Source organism: Haliotis cracherodii, unplaced genomic scaffold, assembly GCF_022045235.1.
Source record: "Haliotis cracherodii isolate W230 unplaced genomic scaffold, xgHalCrac1.p SCAF_1, whole genome shotgun sequence".
Taxonomy (NCBI): Eukaryota; Metazoa; Mollusca; class Gastropoda; order Lepetellida; family Haliotidae; genus Haliotis; species Haliotis cracherodii.
In genome coordinates, this window is record NW_027266264.1 from 75,498,869 (window position 1) to 75,518,669 (window position 19,801).

Here is a 19,801-nt window from a genome sequence, read left to right on the forward strand (position 1 = left end):
TGTTGTTGCTCAAGAGACCACCTTCGTGGTCTTGTGGTAGAGCGTCCGCCCGGAGATCGGTATGTTCAGTATTCAATCCCCCAGGGGTGTCATACCAAAAGACGTTAAAAGATGATACTTGTTGTTATCCTGTCTGGCATTCAAGGGCTAAAACAAGGACTGGTCGGCTCGGAGTCAGTATACTGTGTCTGAGTGGGGTATTCATGTTAATCTGCAGCATGGTATCTCAGTGGGTTAGCATCAGTCCAGACTAGTACAAGCAGCCACACACACACACGTGCATGCACATCGCAATAAGACTGCAATAATCTTGGAAGCGACATTAAACCCCATTTCGACTCACCTCACCTTGCTGCTCAAGACTGACATATGTTATTGTGATTTGAAATCATTGATCAATCAGGTAATCAAAATGCTCTGATCTGTGATGAACTGTGTGAGATAAGACCAAACAGTTTAGAGCCTCTTTGAAAGTTATATTGATTCTTCAATTGACAGAGTTTACCAACATGGTGTTTGCGATGAAATCATCCCCTGAGGACTGGGTGAGGAGAGGAGATGAGATGATGAGCCAGACCCTCTATGAGGTGGCTGTTAACTGTTACCGTATGGGTGGGGATGAAAACAAGGAACAGCTCGCAGTTGCCCACTGCCAGGCACAGGGGGCACTCAAGCTGAAAGACACACCTCGGAAAATGAGGGAGGAGTTTGTGTTTGCTGCACACAAGTTCCTGCACTGTGGGGAAGTCATGAAGGCTGCAACATGTCTGCAGAATGCGCGTGAATTTGAGTTGGCGGCAAAGTTGTTCCAGAAGATGAAGAGGCATCTAGAGGCAGCCAGGCTGTTCCAGAAATCTGGCAAGCATACCGAGGCCAGTGATTGCTATGAGCAGCTTGGCTTGTACAACAGAGCAATAGAGTTGCTGGACAAAGAGGAACTGTACGAACTAGCCATTGACTGCTTGAGGAGGTATCAAGTGAAAGTACAGGTGAAATTTCTTCTTGTCCTAACTTAAAACAGTGCTACCATGTTCAGATCATAAATGGATGGTGTCTTTGCAGGATGTTTTAAGAAGTAATACAACAATAAGGAGGAGAATTTATGGATGTCAACTTCTTTATTATGACATCATGGTGACATCATAATGAAGAAGTTGACATCCATAAATTCTCTTCCTTATGTGTATCACTTCTATTGTAATTGAGTATGGTTTTACGCCGCTTTTAGCAATATTCCGGCGGGGGACACCAGAAATGGGCTTCACACATTGTACCCATGTCGGGAATCGAACCCGGGTCTTCGGCGTGACGAGCGAACGCTTTAACCACTTGGCTACCCGACCGCCCCGTATCACTTCTAAATGCCATTCAAAGACTTAATACAACAATGGCAAAGTATAGTACTGAGAAATTGTATAATGCAACCATCATGCTCTTAGTCCCTATAATACCTTTGAAAGTGATTACATTTATTTATTTTAGTATGTCTGGAAGACACAAGAATGGAAAACATATCAAAGATAAAGTTTGAAAAATCAAGTTTCAGATACATCTATATAAAAATAAATGAACATAAAAATACAAAGTCATATCTGTGTGACTTCTCTCATGAAAACATATCTTTTGAAACAAATTGTGAGGTCTTTATATAGTTAAACATGGCAATCCCCTATGCAATCCCTAAAACTGCTGAAATCAATTTACTTTGTATGAAGAGAACATTTCTAATTGATTATCTCATTTTGTGTGGCATCCAGTAACCTGTAATGAAATGATTGCTTGCTAACTGTGCACTTATGAGGTGGTAACAAAATGTGTTTACTCAAGATATGCATTTGTAGGAGAGGAGAGGAACAGACAGGGGAATGATGAAGGTGCTTGAGAATAACAAGCCAGGAGCTCAGTTTACTCTTGACAACATCTACTTCAAACTGGTCAAATTCAACCATAAACACAAGAACAAACCCAAGATGTTAGCAGCATTGGACCATCTGCCCCATGATGACCAGTTGGAGTTTCTGGAGAAAAACAAGTATCTCAAGGAAGCTGCTCAGCTCATGTTAAAAGGAGGTTAGTAATATTTCTGAAGGGATTATTAGTAGAGCCTTTTTATATGGTGTAGGTTGCGATGGGAGAAGCAAGAAGTGTTTGTGTGTCTGACAGTGGTCTGGAATATTGGTATTTCAGCAACACTTGTGTCCCTGGCTGTCAGAATATGAACACGCAAGACAACATTATTTAGATTTGAATGAGGGACAATTCTACGTATGTAGGATGTTAAAAAATTAATTGGAAGAAGTATCTAAACAAATCGTTCCTTAAACCTTGTGAAGTGCCAAGTCAGACATATTCATATGTGACTGATCAGGACAACTGGCAAAAGGGTCCATGTATTGTAATGTATGTTAGTACAATGCTTTTTTAGTACTATCTCATGATACATACTACACTTTCTTTACAAATCTATTAATACCCTTATTTGGTTTTGCAGGAAAAAGTTCCCATTCTGAGGTTGCTCAGATGCTGCTGCGACATGGTGCTACCAGAGATGCTCTTCAGCACGCTGAACAAGGAACTGATGTGGATGTCCGTGGGAAATGTCATCACAGCTTAGCACTGGAGCTGTATTCAGAGATCGAAGAGAAATGTCAGAGTGAGAACTCCATGGATTCCAGCCAAAGAGAAATTATCAGTCATTTTCAAAAGGCAGCATCTGCATTTGAGGAAACAGAGAATAACAATAGTGCCGGAATGGCTTCTTTCTTTATCGCATTGATACAGAAGAGGATAGGAATTGCGAAAAAAGCTTTTGCACTCTTTAAGAAAGTCTCACCATTTGCCAATGAAGCAGGCATGGTTGAAGCCCTGAAAATATTTGTTCATTCTGTTTCCAATGGGCAACTTTCAGACTGTCAGTTATTAGTCACTGGTGCAGAGACTTTGCTAAGTATCATCACTACACTTTTGAAACCAGATAGCCGAGAAAAGAGTAGCAGATGCACATTGTACTTGCAGTTCTATGGGCTTTACCAAGATGACAAGGACCCTAATCAACTGATGGCTTATCCAAGACAGAGGCCCCTTTGTGCTGATGTCTTGCCAGGTTTGTTCAGCAGGAAGGAAAAAAGGACTGTTCACCTTGATAAGCAAGAAATTTCCCTTAAGATTTCATTGTACCTTGTTGGTATTTTGAAAGAATGGATGAAGATCTGCAGAAATTGGATAGAGAACCAGGTGTCCAGGAATAAGCAGTGCAGGTCATTTCAAGAAGGAAGATGTGCAGGAAAAAACTCTTGTGACAGCACTAAGTGTCACCATCTGCATGAGCCTTTCATCAGAGCAACTGCTCTCAGAGGTTTAAGGGCACTGTTGTTGAGGGTCAGATTAGAACATGTCATACAGCGTGGAGTGAAATCAATTCAGGACATATCTTTGAAAGAGCAAACCAGAAAAAAAAACCTTGACAATGAACTCGGTACACTAACAGATGATACTGCAACACAATCAGCAATTCGGAGGTTGATGCATTTTGTGTTTCCAGAAAGTCATCACTTTAGAAATTTGACAGAAAATAAAGAAGTGATGAGAATGTTCAAGGACACCTTGGACAGTGTGAATTTGAAAAGAGTAATTCATCAAATTGTGAATCAGTGGAGTCAAAACACCTTACAAGTAAAATGTAAGAGTTCAGATTGGTTTGTAAGAGCAATAATTCTGGTCTCTTTGTTTAAGATCCAAAATATTGACTTGAAAAAGATGAACTTTGACATAATGAGACAACTGCAAGAATCGCATCTCCTTAATGAAGAGACAAGGTATGCTTTTTTTTCATTTGGAAGAAACAATGTGATTATTCACCTTGGAGGTCAGTTCTATAAAGCCTTTGATGCATTGAAAGAAGATCCTGTATCATCAGTGTTTGAATATTCAACGTTTGTCAAAATCCTTGGAGATCGTAACAAACCATCACTTTTCCCTGAAATGCCTCTGTTCCTGTTTTGGCATGAATTCTTTATGACTGTTGCTCTTACATCATTTGCAAAGCTCTCTGAGACAGGAAGATTTGTCTTACCAACAACCTATCTTGCGACCCTACCATTCGTCAGTGGAATGTTGCCACAAGGATCAAGATCAATTCAAGGGTCAATCAATTCAGTCAGTAGAGACCAACGAAGCATCAAATCATTTCAAGTTCACATCCATCGCTTGGCTGGGGTCCTGTGTGGCAATAGGACAAGAATGAATCTTCTTTCATACATATTTCGCCCAAGAGAAGATTTTGACTACCTTCAAGCAGAAAGATGCCTCATCCTGGCTCTAGTAGTCCTTGCTAATATTGGACTGTTGCAAGCGCCATCAGTGGAGGTGTCATTGATGGAAGCTATCATGAGACTGGAACTCCCAGAAAATGCTCCAGCACGACTTACTAAAGGTCTGGGATCGATAAAGGAATCTCAAGGTACAGCTGACCTTGTGGGTATTCTTCAGAGGATGCTGAAGGAGAGGGAAGAGGAATATCTACATTTGTGTCAGTGGAAGTGGGATCCACAGAGAAATGAAGGTATACAACGCCAGCAGTTGAACTCTTTTGATTTGTTCCCATCAACATTCATTACCTATTTACAACCTATGTCACCTGCAGTACATGATGAAAGGGAACACAATGCAGCTAGAGTACTGCAGCGCTTCTTCAGGAACTTGACTCTCATTGGCCGTGTAGAAATGGGGAATCTGAAACAGAGATGTCAACAGCAAATGTTGAAAGATCAGCATGATCAATCTGAAGATCAGGTTCCGGATGAAAGTAGTGCAACAAATGAAGAAGAAATTACTATGAGTGCAGAAGAAGCTGAAAGACAACAGGAAGAATTTTATAAGTTTCTTCAGGATGAAAAAGAAGACAGATCAGCTAGGGTGCTGCAGCGCTTCTTCAGGAGGTTAACCTTCACAGGAAGAGTTGAAGGAGGACATGTCAGAGAAAGATGTCAAGAACAAGAACTAAAGGATATATTTTCTTTCTATGACATTACAGATCAGCAGTGTGGAGTTTGTTGGGAGTCTTTCAAAACAGAAGAAACTGAAATTGGCAAACCATCAATAGAATCTGATCCAATCCAATCAGAAACAAATTTTGAAACAATAGAGAAAGAAGAAATCACACAGCTGACAGTTTCAGAGAGTCTCATGGATCAGCAGAAGACATCACAGAAACTGCGAGAGGACCATTTGTCATCAAGGATTCACAAAGGAAATATGAGGAATTTCCAGTTTTTTAAAGCTCTGTATAAGGAATATTTTGTATCCAAAGTGCTTGACATTCAAACGTTCATCGAACAATTGAGAAACCAGCAAATATGCATGAATATGGCAGCTGTTCATCTTGTCCGCTTTGACATTATGATGTCTGTAGTTCAAATACTATATCAACGTATTTTTTATGAATACAAGTGGGATCTGGTATATGACCTGAGGTCCAAGCTCATTCCATTATGTCTCTACTACAATAAAGTCTCTGAAGAATTGGCAATGATGCAAAAGCAATCTGTGGTGAGATATAATACAGTTCTATTTCACATCTATGGTTAATAAATCCTCCGAATTTCAGCTAAAATTAAAAGTTCTCTGGTGTTTTTCAAGTGAAGTGTTTTTCAGTTCATTAAGCAGAGTGTTAACTATGTTTTTGATCTTCATGTCATAATATTAGTGCATTATGTAGTAATTAGATAGCTACATTGATGTTTCACTTTTAGATTCAACAAGAGCAACAGCCACAGCTGATATCAGGCGACGGCAGTTCCAATCAAGAAATGACAAAAGAAACTCTGGAAGTAGTTGATCATGTGGAGGATAAACTATTGGAAGTTGCTTATGAGGAAGTGACACCAGTGGGACCAAATAGGCAGAATAGAGATGATATTGACCAAGGTCATGGTCATGGCAGGGAGCTTGGAAATGACCAGAGAGGTGCAGGATATGTGGGAAGAGGAGTTCCACAACATTATGGAAGAGGTAATAGAGGGTACAGACATGATCATGGAGAACATAGGAGAGATCAATATCATGAGGGCCGTAATGACTACAACCAGGGACAGGATGCACACAGGGGAGGTCGGGGAGGAATTTGGAGAGATGGTTGGGGGAACAGAGGGCCAAATGAATTCAATGGAAGAGGTTATAATCAACGTGGGGCAGGAGGTTACGGCAGAGGGTACAGAAGAGGTCGTGGAAGACCGAGAGGAGGTCCTGCTGGCCAGGGTAGAGGTAGACATCAGTTTCCTAATGCACCACCAAGGCATCAAAGACAACAACAGTTCCAACAGTACCAGCAAAACCGATTTCAGTTTCAGTAAGTTTTAATATGATTCACAATTACTGGGACATATGGCAAACAGTGAGCTGTTGACTCAGCGATGTAACTGAATAAGCCATTCTGTAGTTATTGCTACCGACAACATCTGAACTCTTCAGCCATGTGCGAGTGAAGACATTTGTGTTTCTTGTCGTTAACCAGCTGGGATACCAAAAGCAAAATTCTTTTTTCTCGAGTTGTTACTTTTTGGGTAGACATAGCAACAGCCAACACATAGATGAATAGTTTTATTTTAATACCATCGAGTCTGTTTGTAAATGGGGATAGTTGTGTTCTTTTAACTTGCAATGTACCAGATAGTGATCCAGGTCATTGGAAATTGTGTGAATGTGTTTTGACTTGTGACACAACTTGTTGTCACATCCTTTGCCTCTTGTGTCATGTTTTCTACATGTCTGATGCCACATGGCCTATGATGTTGACACTTTCACGGTTGACTCCAAAGTAATGTGTCTAAACAGCACAAACTTCTGATTCGAATTTAAACATGATCAAGGTATCCATATTGAGAGTGACAACTGCCATTTGGTCCATTAGACCCCATTTGATTTATGTGTCGTTGTGAACATCAGTAAGTACACAATATGATTTGGAAAACTGATCCCCCAATGATCTTCATAATTATATAGATTTCAGCTCAAAAGCTCAGGTTTTGTGCATATGATCTTTGTAAACATGTTCCAGTATGTCAACTAGGATATTGAAAGTCCATTTTTCATTTTCAACTGCCATTTTTGCAGGAAGTACCAAGGACTAATGATGTGATATGCACTAAATATCTCAGGATTGTTTCTCTATCCATCTGCCACATGAAACAACATTAGACTACTACCATGGATAAACCCTTCAGTTGTGTCACTATATATATATTTATAAAAAAATATTTATATGAAATGTGTGCGTGTGTGTGTGTGCCTAGATGTTTTCTCATTCAACAAAACTGCTGTTCTGGTCAGTTTGTTTGGCGGTCAGTATTCCAACACACCGTATTCAATCTAAATCACTTCATTCCAAATAAAGGACAGAAAACTGCGTGGTCACAAAACAATAATAAACTTCTTAACATGTAAAGTGACAATATCTCCAGGCAATGGGAGACTAAATTACATAAAATGATATATATGTAATACTTCAACTAACCCATTGGGACTGTTATAATGTACATTTTCATTTATCAATGTACCAAACAATTTTGCTTGGGGAAAAATCAGCACTTGGTTGTGTGTAAACATAACTGTCAGGCAGGTGAATGTTCAACTCAATGCATGGATGTAGGCTGCCTTGCTGTAGAGCTGTGAGAAAAGTGATATTTTCCATGGATTGAAGATGTGATAGGGAATGCTAGTGTTCAAATCTGCCACAGTACTCAAGGTTTTTTTATTGTCCCCCACCACAATAGCTAGGCTGCTCATGGCTGTGATTGATAATCAAGGTCCTTCAATGAAAGTGATTGTAACTCTGTCATTAAAGTAGTTAGAGGAATAGGACTTTCTATTTCAAACTGCTCTGCATTGGACATGAGTGTTTCTAAAAGGGAAGTCATGTTGTGCCGAAAGTCCTCATTCCTTTGTTATTAAAGTTGCTGAAGGCATATCTAATATCATATCTAGTCAGTCAGTGATTACTGCTTATGGTTGTATATGATGTATGAGATAATAGATAATAGATCACAATGTTGACGTGGAAGTGAGAAGACAAGTTTGTTTGTTTGTTTTTTGGTGGTTGTTTTTTATTAGTAGTAGTAGTAGTAGTGTAAGTATTATTAGCAGTAGTATTTGTTTTGTTATTATTAAAGAGGAATAACAAACATGTTTTGTGGGAAGCCAGTGCCTTGGAAAATTTGAAATAAAATGTTGCTTTTTTATCAATGTATGAATATATACCTTGTCTTGTTAACACCAATTGTGTTTTTGTTAAAACTAATGACACCTGTATGGAACTATATCCTATGTTAAAATAAACAAGGCTTGTTACCATGGTGTCCAGGAGGTAACCATCACTTAGGTGTGCCAATGACTCTGGGTTCGAATCTTCATTGTTTTCCTGTCATCGACATCATTGCTGTGTTCATTAGTTTCACCAAAATCCAAAATAGTTAATTTGTAAGACATCCATCACATGCTTTTAACTGAAGTACTGTTGAAAGATGTTGAACCAAACTCACTCACTTATATATATATATATATATATATATATATATATATATATATATATATATATATATATATATATATATATATATATATATAATTTAAATATGGGTTTTATGTTTGTCTCATAGTGATTGTAAATGTTTTCAATGTGATGATCAGAAAAGTTCAGTGCTATGATAATTTTGCCATACCTAATGATTGCCTTTTTCTTATCTGCATGTTATTTTTGGAAAAGCTTTGTTGATATATTTGAATGGAAGAACATTTATCATTCAGTTTGAAATGTACTTTTCAAATTCTCAGCTTTTTTTTATTTGTGTTCATGTTGAAATAAACATTATTGACTGTTGTATCAAATGTGTTTCTCAAACAACAGCTTGGCCAGCAATGTCACACAAGAACCGTGGGGGCAAGGGTGGCCCAGTTGTCCACTGTAGACAGTTGCATAAACCTATGGTTGTGGGTTTCCAATCCTGGTTTGCCCCGGTTATGTTTGTTGGTTTTACCAAAGTGGTAATGGTCAAAGACCAACATCACTTTAGGCTTTTCTCCAACATCAGACTCACTCACTCACTCACTCACAAGGGTTACTATCAATAATAATGATAAGTAATAATGTCAATGTGCAAATGCTTTGTCATTTGTATTGTACTTTTTTGGCCATGTTCTTCGTCTTCATAAAAGTAGGCATTAGAATAATATGATAAGATATATCAGGGAAATGTGACATTATTTTTATGAGCTTAGTCAACTTAATACAAATGTCATTTGACTTTATTGATAACAGGAAACATCAAAGTGTTGGGTGGCATATAGAAAATAGCTATTTTAACACATACTCACCCTTCAAAATGTTTTATGAATGAAGGTGAGCTTCTGAACCAGTGATTGTTTTTCAACCAATTATGACTCCACCATGACATTTGCCACTCCCTGTCTTTCCTACAAGTAGGTTTGGTAAGTATCGATTCCAGAGGTTGGCTGCCGATGGTCTGAGACTGTGCTGGACATTTGGAGTGTCTCTGATCTGAAGGTATGGTCTGTGTGCGGATACTGAATAGCGCGGCCACTGAAGCCTTGTTTTCACTCCAGTGTTAGGGTCACTGTGTAGGTAAAATAAGGTACTTACATGAGGTTAGGATTCATAAAATTGAGGCAGGCATCATACATTTGAAAGTTTTTTAAAATGTTACATGAATGATTACATTCACCAACACCAACATCTCTCTTTTGAACCCAAATGGCAAACTTGTATAAGTGGTTCATCTTTTGTAATGGAAATTAAAAGTTCCATGCACTTGAACTTATGGTCATCGCAGATATTTCGATATTTTTGTTTTCAAAGTCGTATTCGTAAGGGTTTGTCATCATAATTGGATTATTAATACATAAATAACTATAAGGGATTGAAGGGACTTTAATAGAACATCTGTAGTTATGACATACACAATGAACAGTGATGTTACATCAAGTAGTTCTCTTGGTTGTCTTGATGGTAGCTTTTGGGATGTGCCGCAATTCACTGTGCAGAGTTGCGTCCCTTGGCCATGTCAGAAACCTATGATTGTGGGTTCGAATCCTGGTTCACACAGATTATGTTTCTAGGCTTGTCAGCACCATACCCGTGCTCGTGGGATTCACCGAAGTGGTAAACGTCTCAGACCTGCATCACTTCGGGCTTTCCTCCCACATTATGCTGACACGCTGTGATGTAACTGGAATATTGTTAAAAGCAGTGTTAAACCCAACTCACTCACTCTTGGGATGACTTTTCTAAAGTGTTTGAGCAGTCAGTGTCCACGTTCATTCCACAGATGTTTAATGGGGTTGAAAAACCTTGATGTTCACATTCTAAGAGAAATCCACTGACATGACATGATCTGTATGTGAGTGGGCTTTCTCCTGTTCCTTTATGCACATATATTGAGCATGTAGTGAATTGTGCCTTTTGCTATTTAGGGAATTTTGGGAGTAATTTTTGTGATTTTGCATTTGATGGAAACAAATTAAACTCAGTTTGGGGTTTGGCTTTTTATTGTTTTTAAAAATAATTTAAGCATTGCATTGTAGTTTTTATCACCATAAATGCTTATTCTTAATCACAAATTGTTTTTGTATTTTTATTTAGTTCTTTGTTCTTAAAATAGCATTAGTTCTAGATAAACGTTTGAAGTCATACAGCTCTTAGAGCTACCAATTGAGATGTAAGAAACTGTTAGCATCTTGCATGCATTTGTTATGTTACTATGACATAACATGTGTATAGCAAGTGATGCAGCAAGAGACATGGGGCATTCTGTTTTAAACATGTCCTTACATTGGGCATATGTTTTCCCGAACTGGAAGTGATATCATTGAACAAGAATTGGCCATTTTAGGGTTGCACAGGGATCTGTTGTACTTCATTGACAGCATTAGAAATCAAAGAAGAATATACAGGTCAATGGTCACCTGGATTTGGTAGAGCCAAAATGGGTCTTGATACATTTTGTCTGGAGTTTGGGACATCCAGGTGGGGATGGGTATTCTTCTGTTTTGTCATGTAATGCAAACACCTTTCTAGTTTTTAGGGGAAATCTGTCCAAATTATTTTTCATAATGCTTCTTCCTGTTTGTGTTGGGTTTATGAACTTCAATTAATGTAAAAGGAACCTGGGGGATATGCCATCAACTAGTGACTCTTGTTACATCTACAATGACCATGCTACAATTTCAGATCACAGATTTCCGAATCTGATTATACCTACTACTTGCCATTTGTACGCTACTGCCATGTATTGTCTTGCCATGAAAACTACTGTTACAATTTCAAATCAAACCAACATATCATACTTTCTTTTTCCACAAAGACGTTGCATTTGAATTCAACCAGAACTAATTCCTTGTGGTAATATTGAGTGTGGACAGTATAGGAACTATTCATGTCTTCCTAGAAGTATATATACTGAGCCACAAAAGAAACGTCACCCCAAGTGTCATTGCATGAAAAGTTGTCATTTAAATATCTGGGTAATTTTTGTCAAAGTTTCTAAAATTTAACATTACCTTGTCTGAAAAAATGAAATTTGATGATAAAGAAACAAAGCTGGCAACGCCGTGGGGAACGTTTTTTCGGATGCTTGTGTTGAGAGAGACTTGTGGGGTGGTCTCTTTCACAGAGGGTTGGCCCTGTGGTCTTCCAGAACATCGGTCCAGCGAGAGGCAATGGTGTCACAGCAGCTCGGTACATTGATCAAGTATGGAGACCACACGCCATACCTCATTTGGCACGACACCGCAACCACAAGTTTCAGCATGATAACGTCCTTGCCCACACTGCGAGAGCAACAAGAGACTTCCTCAAGCAGAATGGCATCAGAACCATGCAGTGGTCTGCCCTCAGTCCCGATTTAAATCCCATTGAGCACCTTTGGGACGAGATTCAAAGACTGCTGAATGACGTCCCACCAAGGCTGACAACTGCAGCTGAACTGCATCAGGCGTTCCTCAGAGTGTGGGCTCAGAGTGTGGGCCTTCTTCAACCGCCTCATCCATTCCATGTATCCACGTTGCACGGCAGACTTCAATGCACATGGCGGCCACACAAGATACTGACTTGTGATTCCCTTTTCTCAGAGACTAATGTTGTGTGTCACTTTAAGAACATTTGACACGTAAATTTCAACCTTGATGATCAAGTTTTGCCAAGTTTCATCTTTTTAATATGTCTCAAAGTATGTTTACAGTGTTTTGACAAATAAGGTTTCTCATATATCTATCCATGGCGACGTTTCTTTTGCGCTTCAGTATAAATAACAGTAACCATACAGTCTACCTTCATGTACTCACAGCGTCTTAGCAAAGTTTGTCCATAATGTCATCATTTCATAGCTGATCGTCTTGTCCAGATGTGATACTCCCCAGCCAGAGCACCATGTCACATTACAACCCCTCCATGGGCACGGCATGGTGTCAGGGAAGGGGCACCCAAATATATAATGAAGGTCTGTGGCGTGAAGTACCCCTGAAGAAATAAACAGCCACATTCAGAATTATAAGAATATGAATCGCTTGAAACTTGACATTAACAAGGTGTGAAGACATGAAACGTTAATGGATAACTTCTTTATTTTTGTAATTAAAAAGGTGATACCAATACAAATGAAAAATAAGCATACATGACTATCAGTTTAATACAACTTCTATAATTATTGTACATAAAGAATACATTAGGGGTTGATCGTGAGCATGCCTAAAACAGGGTTGAGAGCAACCATTGCTAACCAACATGCATGAATTCATTATTGGATTTGAGTAAGCTTGCATGACCTTCCAATGACGATTTGGCAATTAAGTGTATAAATCCTGTCAGAACAATGCTTAAATCGCCTAACGTGAAACATTAAAATACCTAGCATACATGTAATTATATTACTGTCCCGTAAAGATTCCGGGTCAGAATTGGTCTTAAGCAACCCATGCTTGTCGTTAAAGGCGACAAACGCCATCGGGGGTCAGACTCACTGACTTGGCTGATGCATATCATCGTATCCCAGTTGGTAGAACGCTGCTCATTGTGACAATCACTGGATTGTCTGGTCCATACTCGATTATTTACGTGATATTGCTGGGTGAAAGATGTGCTATTTGATCTACAAGAAGGTGGTAGCTACATGTGCATATACGTGTGTGGTACACGATGGAGGTACACACGCCTTTGTCAATCCAGGTACGTGTAAGTGGGGTACTGGCCTTCCCACTGTGGGCTTGGCTGGTTGACCGATCTGTATTCGAAGCTGTACATGTAGGTACTAGGTTGTATCTTGTAATACGCGTCAACCATCTTGATATTAGGTGCAACGTAGTCGTAGTCGGACCAGAACTGGAACAGCCAGGAGCTCTTTGCAGAAACATGTATGAAGTATCCTACCGAACACGTTGCATATCGCTGGACAGCTTAAGTGTCTGTTTACTCGGAATACTACTTAATTGCAAAATAATGACAACAAAAACTCATTCACTGAAAGGACTTTCTTATCCGTCAAATCAATTAAACATCCAGTATACAAAGTGACTTGGGTGACTCCTTACACATAATGAGGAAGACCGATGGATTCTAGTCATCAGTTCTTTATTGCGTTTTAAAGTTATTTTTGGTTAAAGGCCGTGATAAAATTATTTTCACAGAGGACTTAAAACACTCGCTATTCCAGGTCAGTTCAGCCTATCAATAGAAGTACAACCCAAACTTTGTGACTGTCTAGTTTCTTGTCACTTACTGCTATAAGATTCTGTCTGTTGACCAGAGGATTAGCGCTATGGAAGTCATAATGACATGCGATCGTCTTGTAGACAATATCTGTTTGGTTGTGATATCTTTGGCTCCAAGAATGAATTGCTTGTTGTGCAGTTTGAGAACTGACACCCCTTTCCACGCCACCAATATACTCTTGAAGGAAAATGAATAATAGACATACACAACCTCATCATGTCACCTTGTATTATGAATAACAATAAATGTTTTGACAACAAACATTTCTGTTATTTTTGCTGAAAATAATAAAAATGCTAAATACTGAAAGAGTATATGTTTCATTGTTAGTATACGAGTTAACGCCACATTCGGCTTATATGACAACCACATTTTGGTTGAATTTTGACATTAATCACAACATGTTAATATGATTTCAGGGATGTGGATACCTATATTTACACTGCAGTGATAACAGCGGCGGACCAAGAGGGGATGGGGGTTCTTGGGGTGGCCACACACTCTTTTACATTTGATAACATTTTATATGCTGCCTGTCACGATAACATGTTGATCAAGTTGTACAAGTAAAATTAATAATTGCATATGTGTAGCGTTTGTGTTGTTTGGGATAGGATTTACATATATTTAAAGGTTGGTTTTTAAAATGTGTATGCAAAGACGAGATATTTTATGGATGACAACTTAAAGCACCTTGATCTATCCATGATAATATCTTGATTAGGTTGTACCAGTAAAATTTATGATAGTTTATATATAGTATTTGTCATGTTTTGTGTTGGGTTTGCTTGACAACAGTATAAGGATTTATATCGAAACGTCCATCATAATAGAATAAAAGAACTTGATAAAACTGGAACATGTAGAACAATTCGTGCCCTGTCATTATTGCTTGAATGTTTTCATATATGTCCTAATGTAACCGACTGAATTCCCCCCCCCCCCCCCCCCCACCTCTCTCTCTCTCTCTCTCTTTCTCTCTCTCTCTCTCTCTCTCTCTCTCTCTCTCTCTCTCTCTCTCTCTCTCTCTCTCTCTATATATATATATATATATATATATATATATATATATATATATATATATATATATGTACATATTACACCCTTGGATATAGGATCTGGTTTCATGAGTAGTGCCGAACAGAAGTAGGTATCGTGCTTTAAACGTATGCACTCACCAATCATATCAGCGCCTTCATTTAAAACCGTACCAGTCATCAACGGAAGGTCAAGGACGCGACCCTGTTCCAATAAGTTCTCTGGGAAATCCAGCATATAATAGCCATCAACTACCGGAACATAGGTAGAAGTCATCGGTGCACCCTAATTGTATAGAGAACACAGATAGAGATAATTGAGTCACAGATGTTGAAAAGATACAATAGACAGAAGGCAATGGGTCACCCGGGTAGAGTTGACAATGTAGGTAGAGTGTGTGAGGGAGTAGGGTTTTACGCCGCTTTTAGCAATATTCCAGCAATATCACTGCAGAGGACACCAGGATGTGGGAAATCGAACCCGGGCCTTTGGAGTCACAAGCAAACGTTTTAACCACTAGGCTAGCCCACCGCCCCACATAGCTAGAGGTCATTTGGGTCACCCTAGTTTCATCGTTAACATTCATCAGGGCCCACTTGTTGTATAGATAACAGAGCTAGAGGTCATTTGGGTCACCCTAGTTTCATCGTTAACATTCATCAGGGCCCACTTGTTGTATAGATAACATAGCTAAAGGTCATTTGGGACACCCTAGTTTCATCGTTAACATTCATCAGGGCACACTTGTTGTATAGATAACATAGCTAGAGGTCATTTGGGTCACCCTAGTTTCATCGTTAACATTCGTCAGGGCCCAATTGTTGTATAGATAACATAGCTAGAGGTCATTTGGGTCACCCTAGTTTCATCGTTAACATTCGTCAGGGCACACTTGTTGTATAGATAACATAACAGGACACACTGATTGAATAGATAACATGAACAGAGGGACATGTTTTGTATACATAGCAAAGGCACTCAAGTGGTGTAGATGTCAATTTAATTTACCTTCCAACAACATTAACATATACTCCCCTAGGATGATAATCAGTATAATAGTCAGTCTGAATTTGGGTGTGTCGTGGCCATTACCTGCGGTCTAGCATTCACGAGGTCGTCCGTTGACTTTCCCCTCAGGCAGGCAACAAGGGCATGCGATGACGAGTAGTTGCATCCAACAATCTTTCCAAGATTGCGAGCAGTGTCGCTTGCCTTGTAAGGAGGTCGATAGAACGCAAAAGGACTAACGCTTATGCCGCTCTGTGAGATGACACCTCGAAATAAACCTTGCAAAATAAATGTTTAGATCAAAATGGGTTCATTAATATAAAATATGAAAAGTATTTTATCCCTTACATATCAAGGTGGTACAATTTACATGACTTGTTACTGGGAATAGTGAGTGAGTGAGTATGGTTTTACGCCGCTTTTAGCAATATTCCAGCAATATCACGGTGGGGGGCTCCAGAAATTGGCTTCACACATTGTAACCATGTCGGGAATCGAACCCGGGTCTTCAGCGTGACGAGCGAACGCTTTCACCATTAGGCTACCCGACCGCCCCGTTGCTGGGAATAATCCCACCAGGGAATATCCACCACCCAGTCATTTTAAATAAGTTCGCGTGTTCTTCCGTCGCAGGAAAATCAATTTAATTTGGCCAGTGCAATATTTTCTATGTCTGATTGGAAATATTTGGAAACAAACTATTAAGAGTGCAGATAGACTCTGTGTCGTGTTGAAACTATTCAGGCACCAATTTAGGTCGATTGATTTTGAGTAAATATTTATACAGATTTTCTTTCTGTTACTCACACTGAGTACTGTTTGATGTATATGGGTCGATCGCTGATATCTAACTATGAGCTCACATTTGATGTCCGTTTGCATTGTTCCTCTCAGACTACAGTGTTGAATCAGTGTGTATGTTATGCACAAAAAAAGAAATAAAAATGACTGTGATTACCTTTAGCCAGTGGAGAAAACATATGGGAAGAGACACCTGCTCCTCCTGAACTTTGCCCAAATATGGTAACCTTGTCAGGGTCGCCTCCAAACTGACCAATGTTGTCCTTGACCCACTGGAGGGCCAGCAGCTGATCCAGGTGGCCGAAGTTGCCCGGAGCCGCATCATCCCCCGTAGACAGAAAACCTGAAGCAAGGAAAACCAATCCCCAAACACTCACCAAAATCATCCATCCTTAACCTAACTAGTATTAACCATCCTAAAACACCAATCTCTTTGAAGACATGTTTAGTTCTTGAACACAAATACTTTGGGTGCAAATCCTTATCACGTCACCAGGTCCAAAGCACCAAACCTGAGACACTAATACTGAAACGTTTACCTTAAATACAAGCAAAAAATCATTAGAAATCTCAGCTAAAAGCAGTCCAATGAACGAGCAGCATCCGTAACTAAGACAATGCTGCGCACAAAGCAGCGCATCATTTGGCATGCATATATATCACTTTAAAAGCCGAACTGTGGACCCGAAAATAATATGCATGAGAGAAAGAGCCCAGTGAAATATACCCCTGCAACCAAACATACAGAACAACAGAAGATTGACAGAGCATGAAGTATAACAGTTTCAGTGTTCACACCTGTCTCTCAAATGTAAACAAATATCAGCATTCCAAGTGATATTAAACTGACAGAGCATACCAAGGACGCCTAGTCTGTAGTCGATAGTCACGAGAACAATTCCTCTTGATGCCAACATTCTACCGTCATACTCCGACGCCGAACCCCATTTGTACGCCCCGCCATGAATCCATACCATCACGGGTAACTTGGAGCCATTCTGTAAAAACGGTTCACTATTTCATGCATTCTAAGTCTTTGTTGTTTACTAAGTGAAAATATACAATTCCGTTGCATAAAAGAACCGTCACATATAATAACGATTTAATTAACTTAAATACCCGCATCAGTGTTTTTTACTTATTCAATGGGAACATATGTCCATTTTAGTAAATGTTAACGTAAGAGGTTCAAGTTTTAATATACTATACCATCGGTGCGAAGACATTTAGATACAAACAATCTTCATTTGTGTTGTTGAAGATGGGCCCGAAACTGAAACTGTTTAATCGGGTCACATGAATTCTCGCAAATTTAAACCTTCAAAAAAGGCATATTAACTACTAAAACACCCCATAACTAAGCAAACGATACATTGAGTTAAACAATTGTTCTCGAACGATTTGAGTTGTTTAAAGCAACATAATATGTTAGTGAGTAAGTGAGTGTGGTTTTGGGCCTCTTTTAGCAATATTCCAGCAATGTCACGGCGGGGGACACCAGAAATAGGCTTCACACATTGTATCCATGTGGGGAATCAACCTGGGCCTTCGGCGTGAAGAGCGAACGCTGTAACCACTGAGCTACCCCACCTGTCCCATAATAAAGATTAGAGGATATGAACCATTAAAAATATGATCGAAGAAACAAGAGTCTCACCAATATAACCTTCCTTTCGGCGCATTTCGTGTAGGTATCGTCCATGTGACTGATTATATCTTATTTGTGTCATGTTTAGAATGTACAACATAAAGTCAGTAAATGACTTTTGAACATATATATGATCAATTCAATCTAATGTAGGTTTACAAGTGTGCATTTACTTGACGCTTACGTTTGAATCAATGATAGTCTTTGTGGGCAGATTGGTCTGTAGAATGTAGCATCGTGGATACCATGCCATGAACCAGCTGGAATCGGTCTCGCGAAGCGTAGATCTCCGACAGGAGGTTCGGCGTATGGAATTCCAAGAAACACCTGAAGAGAATACCCGCTCCGGGAACTGATATGGTAGCCTTTCACTCGACCCTGCTTGGTATCAACAGTGATGTGTGTGTCAGCTGCACACTGAGTAAGATGTGCCTGTACTAAAACAATTACCAATATTCCTATCATGTTCAGCATGGAAATTGAGACAACGATATGGAAGCCTAGATAAGGGATATATTCCTATTGGTCACTGATAGTTGATCATTTTCTCATAACGCACCTAGGGCAATGTGAGCCATGTCCTTATCTTACTCGGACGGGATAATGCAAGTCTTGATCCATTCATATAATTTTCACCGCTATTTTGCCTTTTACTATAATAAATCGGGTTATTCTCCGGCGTTGACGTTTAATATTTAAGAAAAATCAAGTTTCATATTTGAATATGTCAAGATGCAGGTCGTAGACATTTAACACTAAAAAAAACCAAGGATCATAATCACAGCCAATCAACATGTATGATCACAATCCTGGCACGACTAAAGGGAGTAACTCTAATGCTCCTTAGACCATTCATAATGATATCTATAGATGCCTCAATAAGAGGTCATCCCAATGTTAACAGACTGTTTGCGAAAAAGCGGCGAGAACGATATACTTCAACTACAATAATTGTTTGGATCATCCACAGTTCTAAAGACCTCCTCGTGCTGAAGATTTGTATGACATCGACAATCGAAATCGCGAAACGAAATCTACATCTGGTTCATAAACATCATGGCGACTTCCGTGCAGATTTCGATCAATTGCAGGATTTCCAGAGCGTATATTTCCCAAATCTTTTCATGTTTTTAATCAAGGTAGCCAAGTGATCCGATGCATCGCAAGGTAAGACCTGTGTTATTACAATAAAGAACAAGATTCTCGATCAGATCGTCTTAAAGGGGCGCCTTCCTTCTGCTTCAAGCAAATACAGGTGATTTAAGAGGTGAAATCTGATTGTCAATAGGAGGGACATAATAGGAATATAACTCGTTATAGCCATGGTGGTGCTACGATCGAGCAACGAAATTCCAGGCTTGTTCGGCAATTGTGGAAACTGGACTTTCATAGGAGCGGGACATACACAGGGATGGACTCTACCAAAGTACCAGCTTTTCAATAATGGATATTTGAAATTTGTTTTATTCCACTAATAACAATAACAAGACAAGTTGATCTTTCCTCAAGTATACTAAGTTGACAAAGTTTAT

The 19,801-nt window shown here is 39.3% G+C and overlaps 2 protein-coding genes across 3 annotated transcripts in view; one reads left to right on the forward strand and one right to left on the reverse strand.

The window, feature by feature from the left end:
* Positions 1-8,552, forward strand: part of LOC139474206 (uncharacterized) — a 51,026-nt gene extending 42,474 nt beyond the window's left edge. Inside the window, 4 exon segments of the mRNA XM_071257148.1 lie at positions 499-989; positions 1,842-2,070; positions 2,492-5,547; positions 5,751-8,552. Coding sequence (XP_071113249.1) covers positions 499-989; positions 1,842-2,070; positions 2,492-5,547; positions 5,751-6,350 — 4,376 coding nt within the window. The 3' untranslated portion in view covers positions 6,351-8,552.
* A 731-nt stretch (positions 8,553-9,283) lies between these two features.
* On the reverse strand, positions 9,284-18,743 carry LOC139468862 (neuroligin-4, Y-linked-like). 2 transcript variants are annotated; one of them, XM_071251000.1, is made up of 10 exons: positions 18,454-18,743; positions 17,831-17,900; positions 17,481-17,619; positions 16,779-16,964; positions 15,905-16,098; positions 14,953-15,097; positions 13,782-13,951; positions 13,255-13,384; positions 12,352-12,526; positions 9,284-9,626 (listed from the first exon to the last, which is right to left on the reverse strand). In XM_071251000.1, the coding sequence occupies exons 1-10, from the start codon at positions 18,741-18,743 to the stop codon at positions 9,419-9,421; spliced, it is 1,707 nt and encodes a 568-aa protein (XP_071107101.1). In that variant the 3' UTR covers positions 9,284-9,418. The 2 variants fall into 2 exon arrangements, with proteins under 2 accessions (XP_071107101.1, XP_071107108.1); XM_071251007.1 differs by lacking the exon at positions 9,284-9,626 and adding an exon at positions 9,934-10,238 and having other exon boundaries at positions 18,454-18,738.
* Between the last annotated feature and the right edge of the window lie 1,058 nt (positions 18,744-19,801).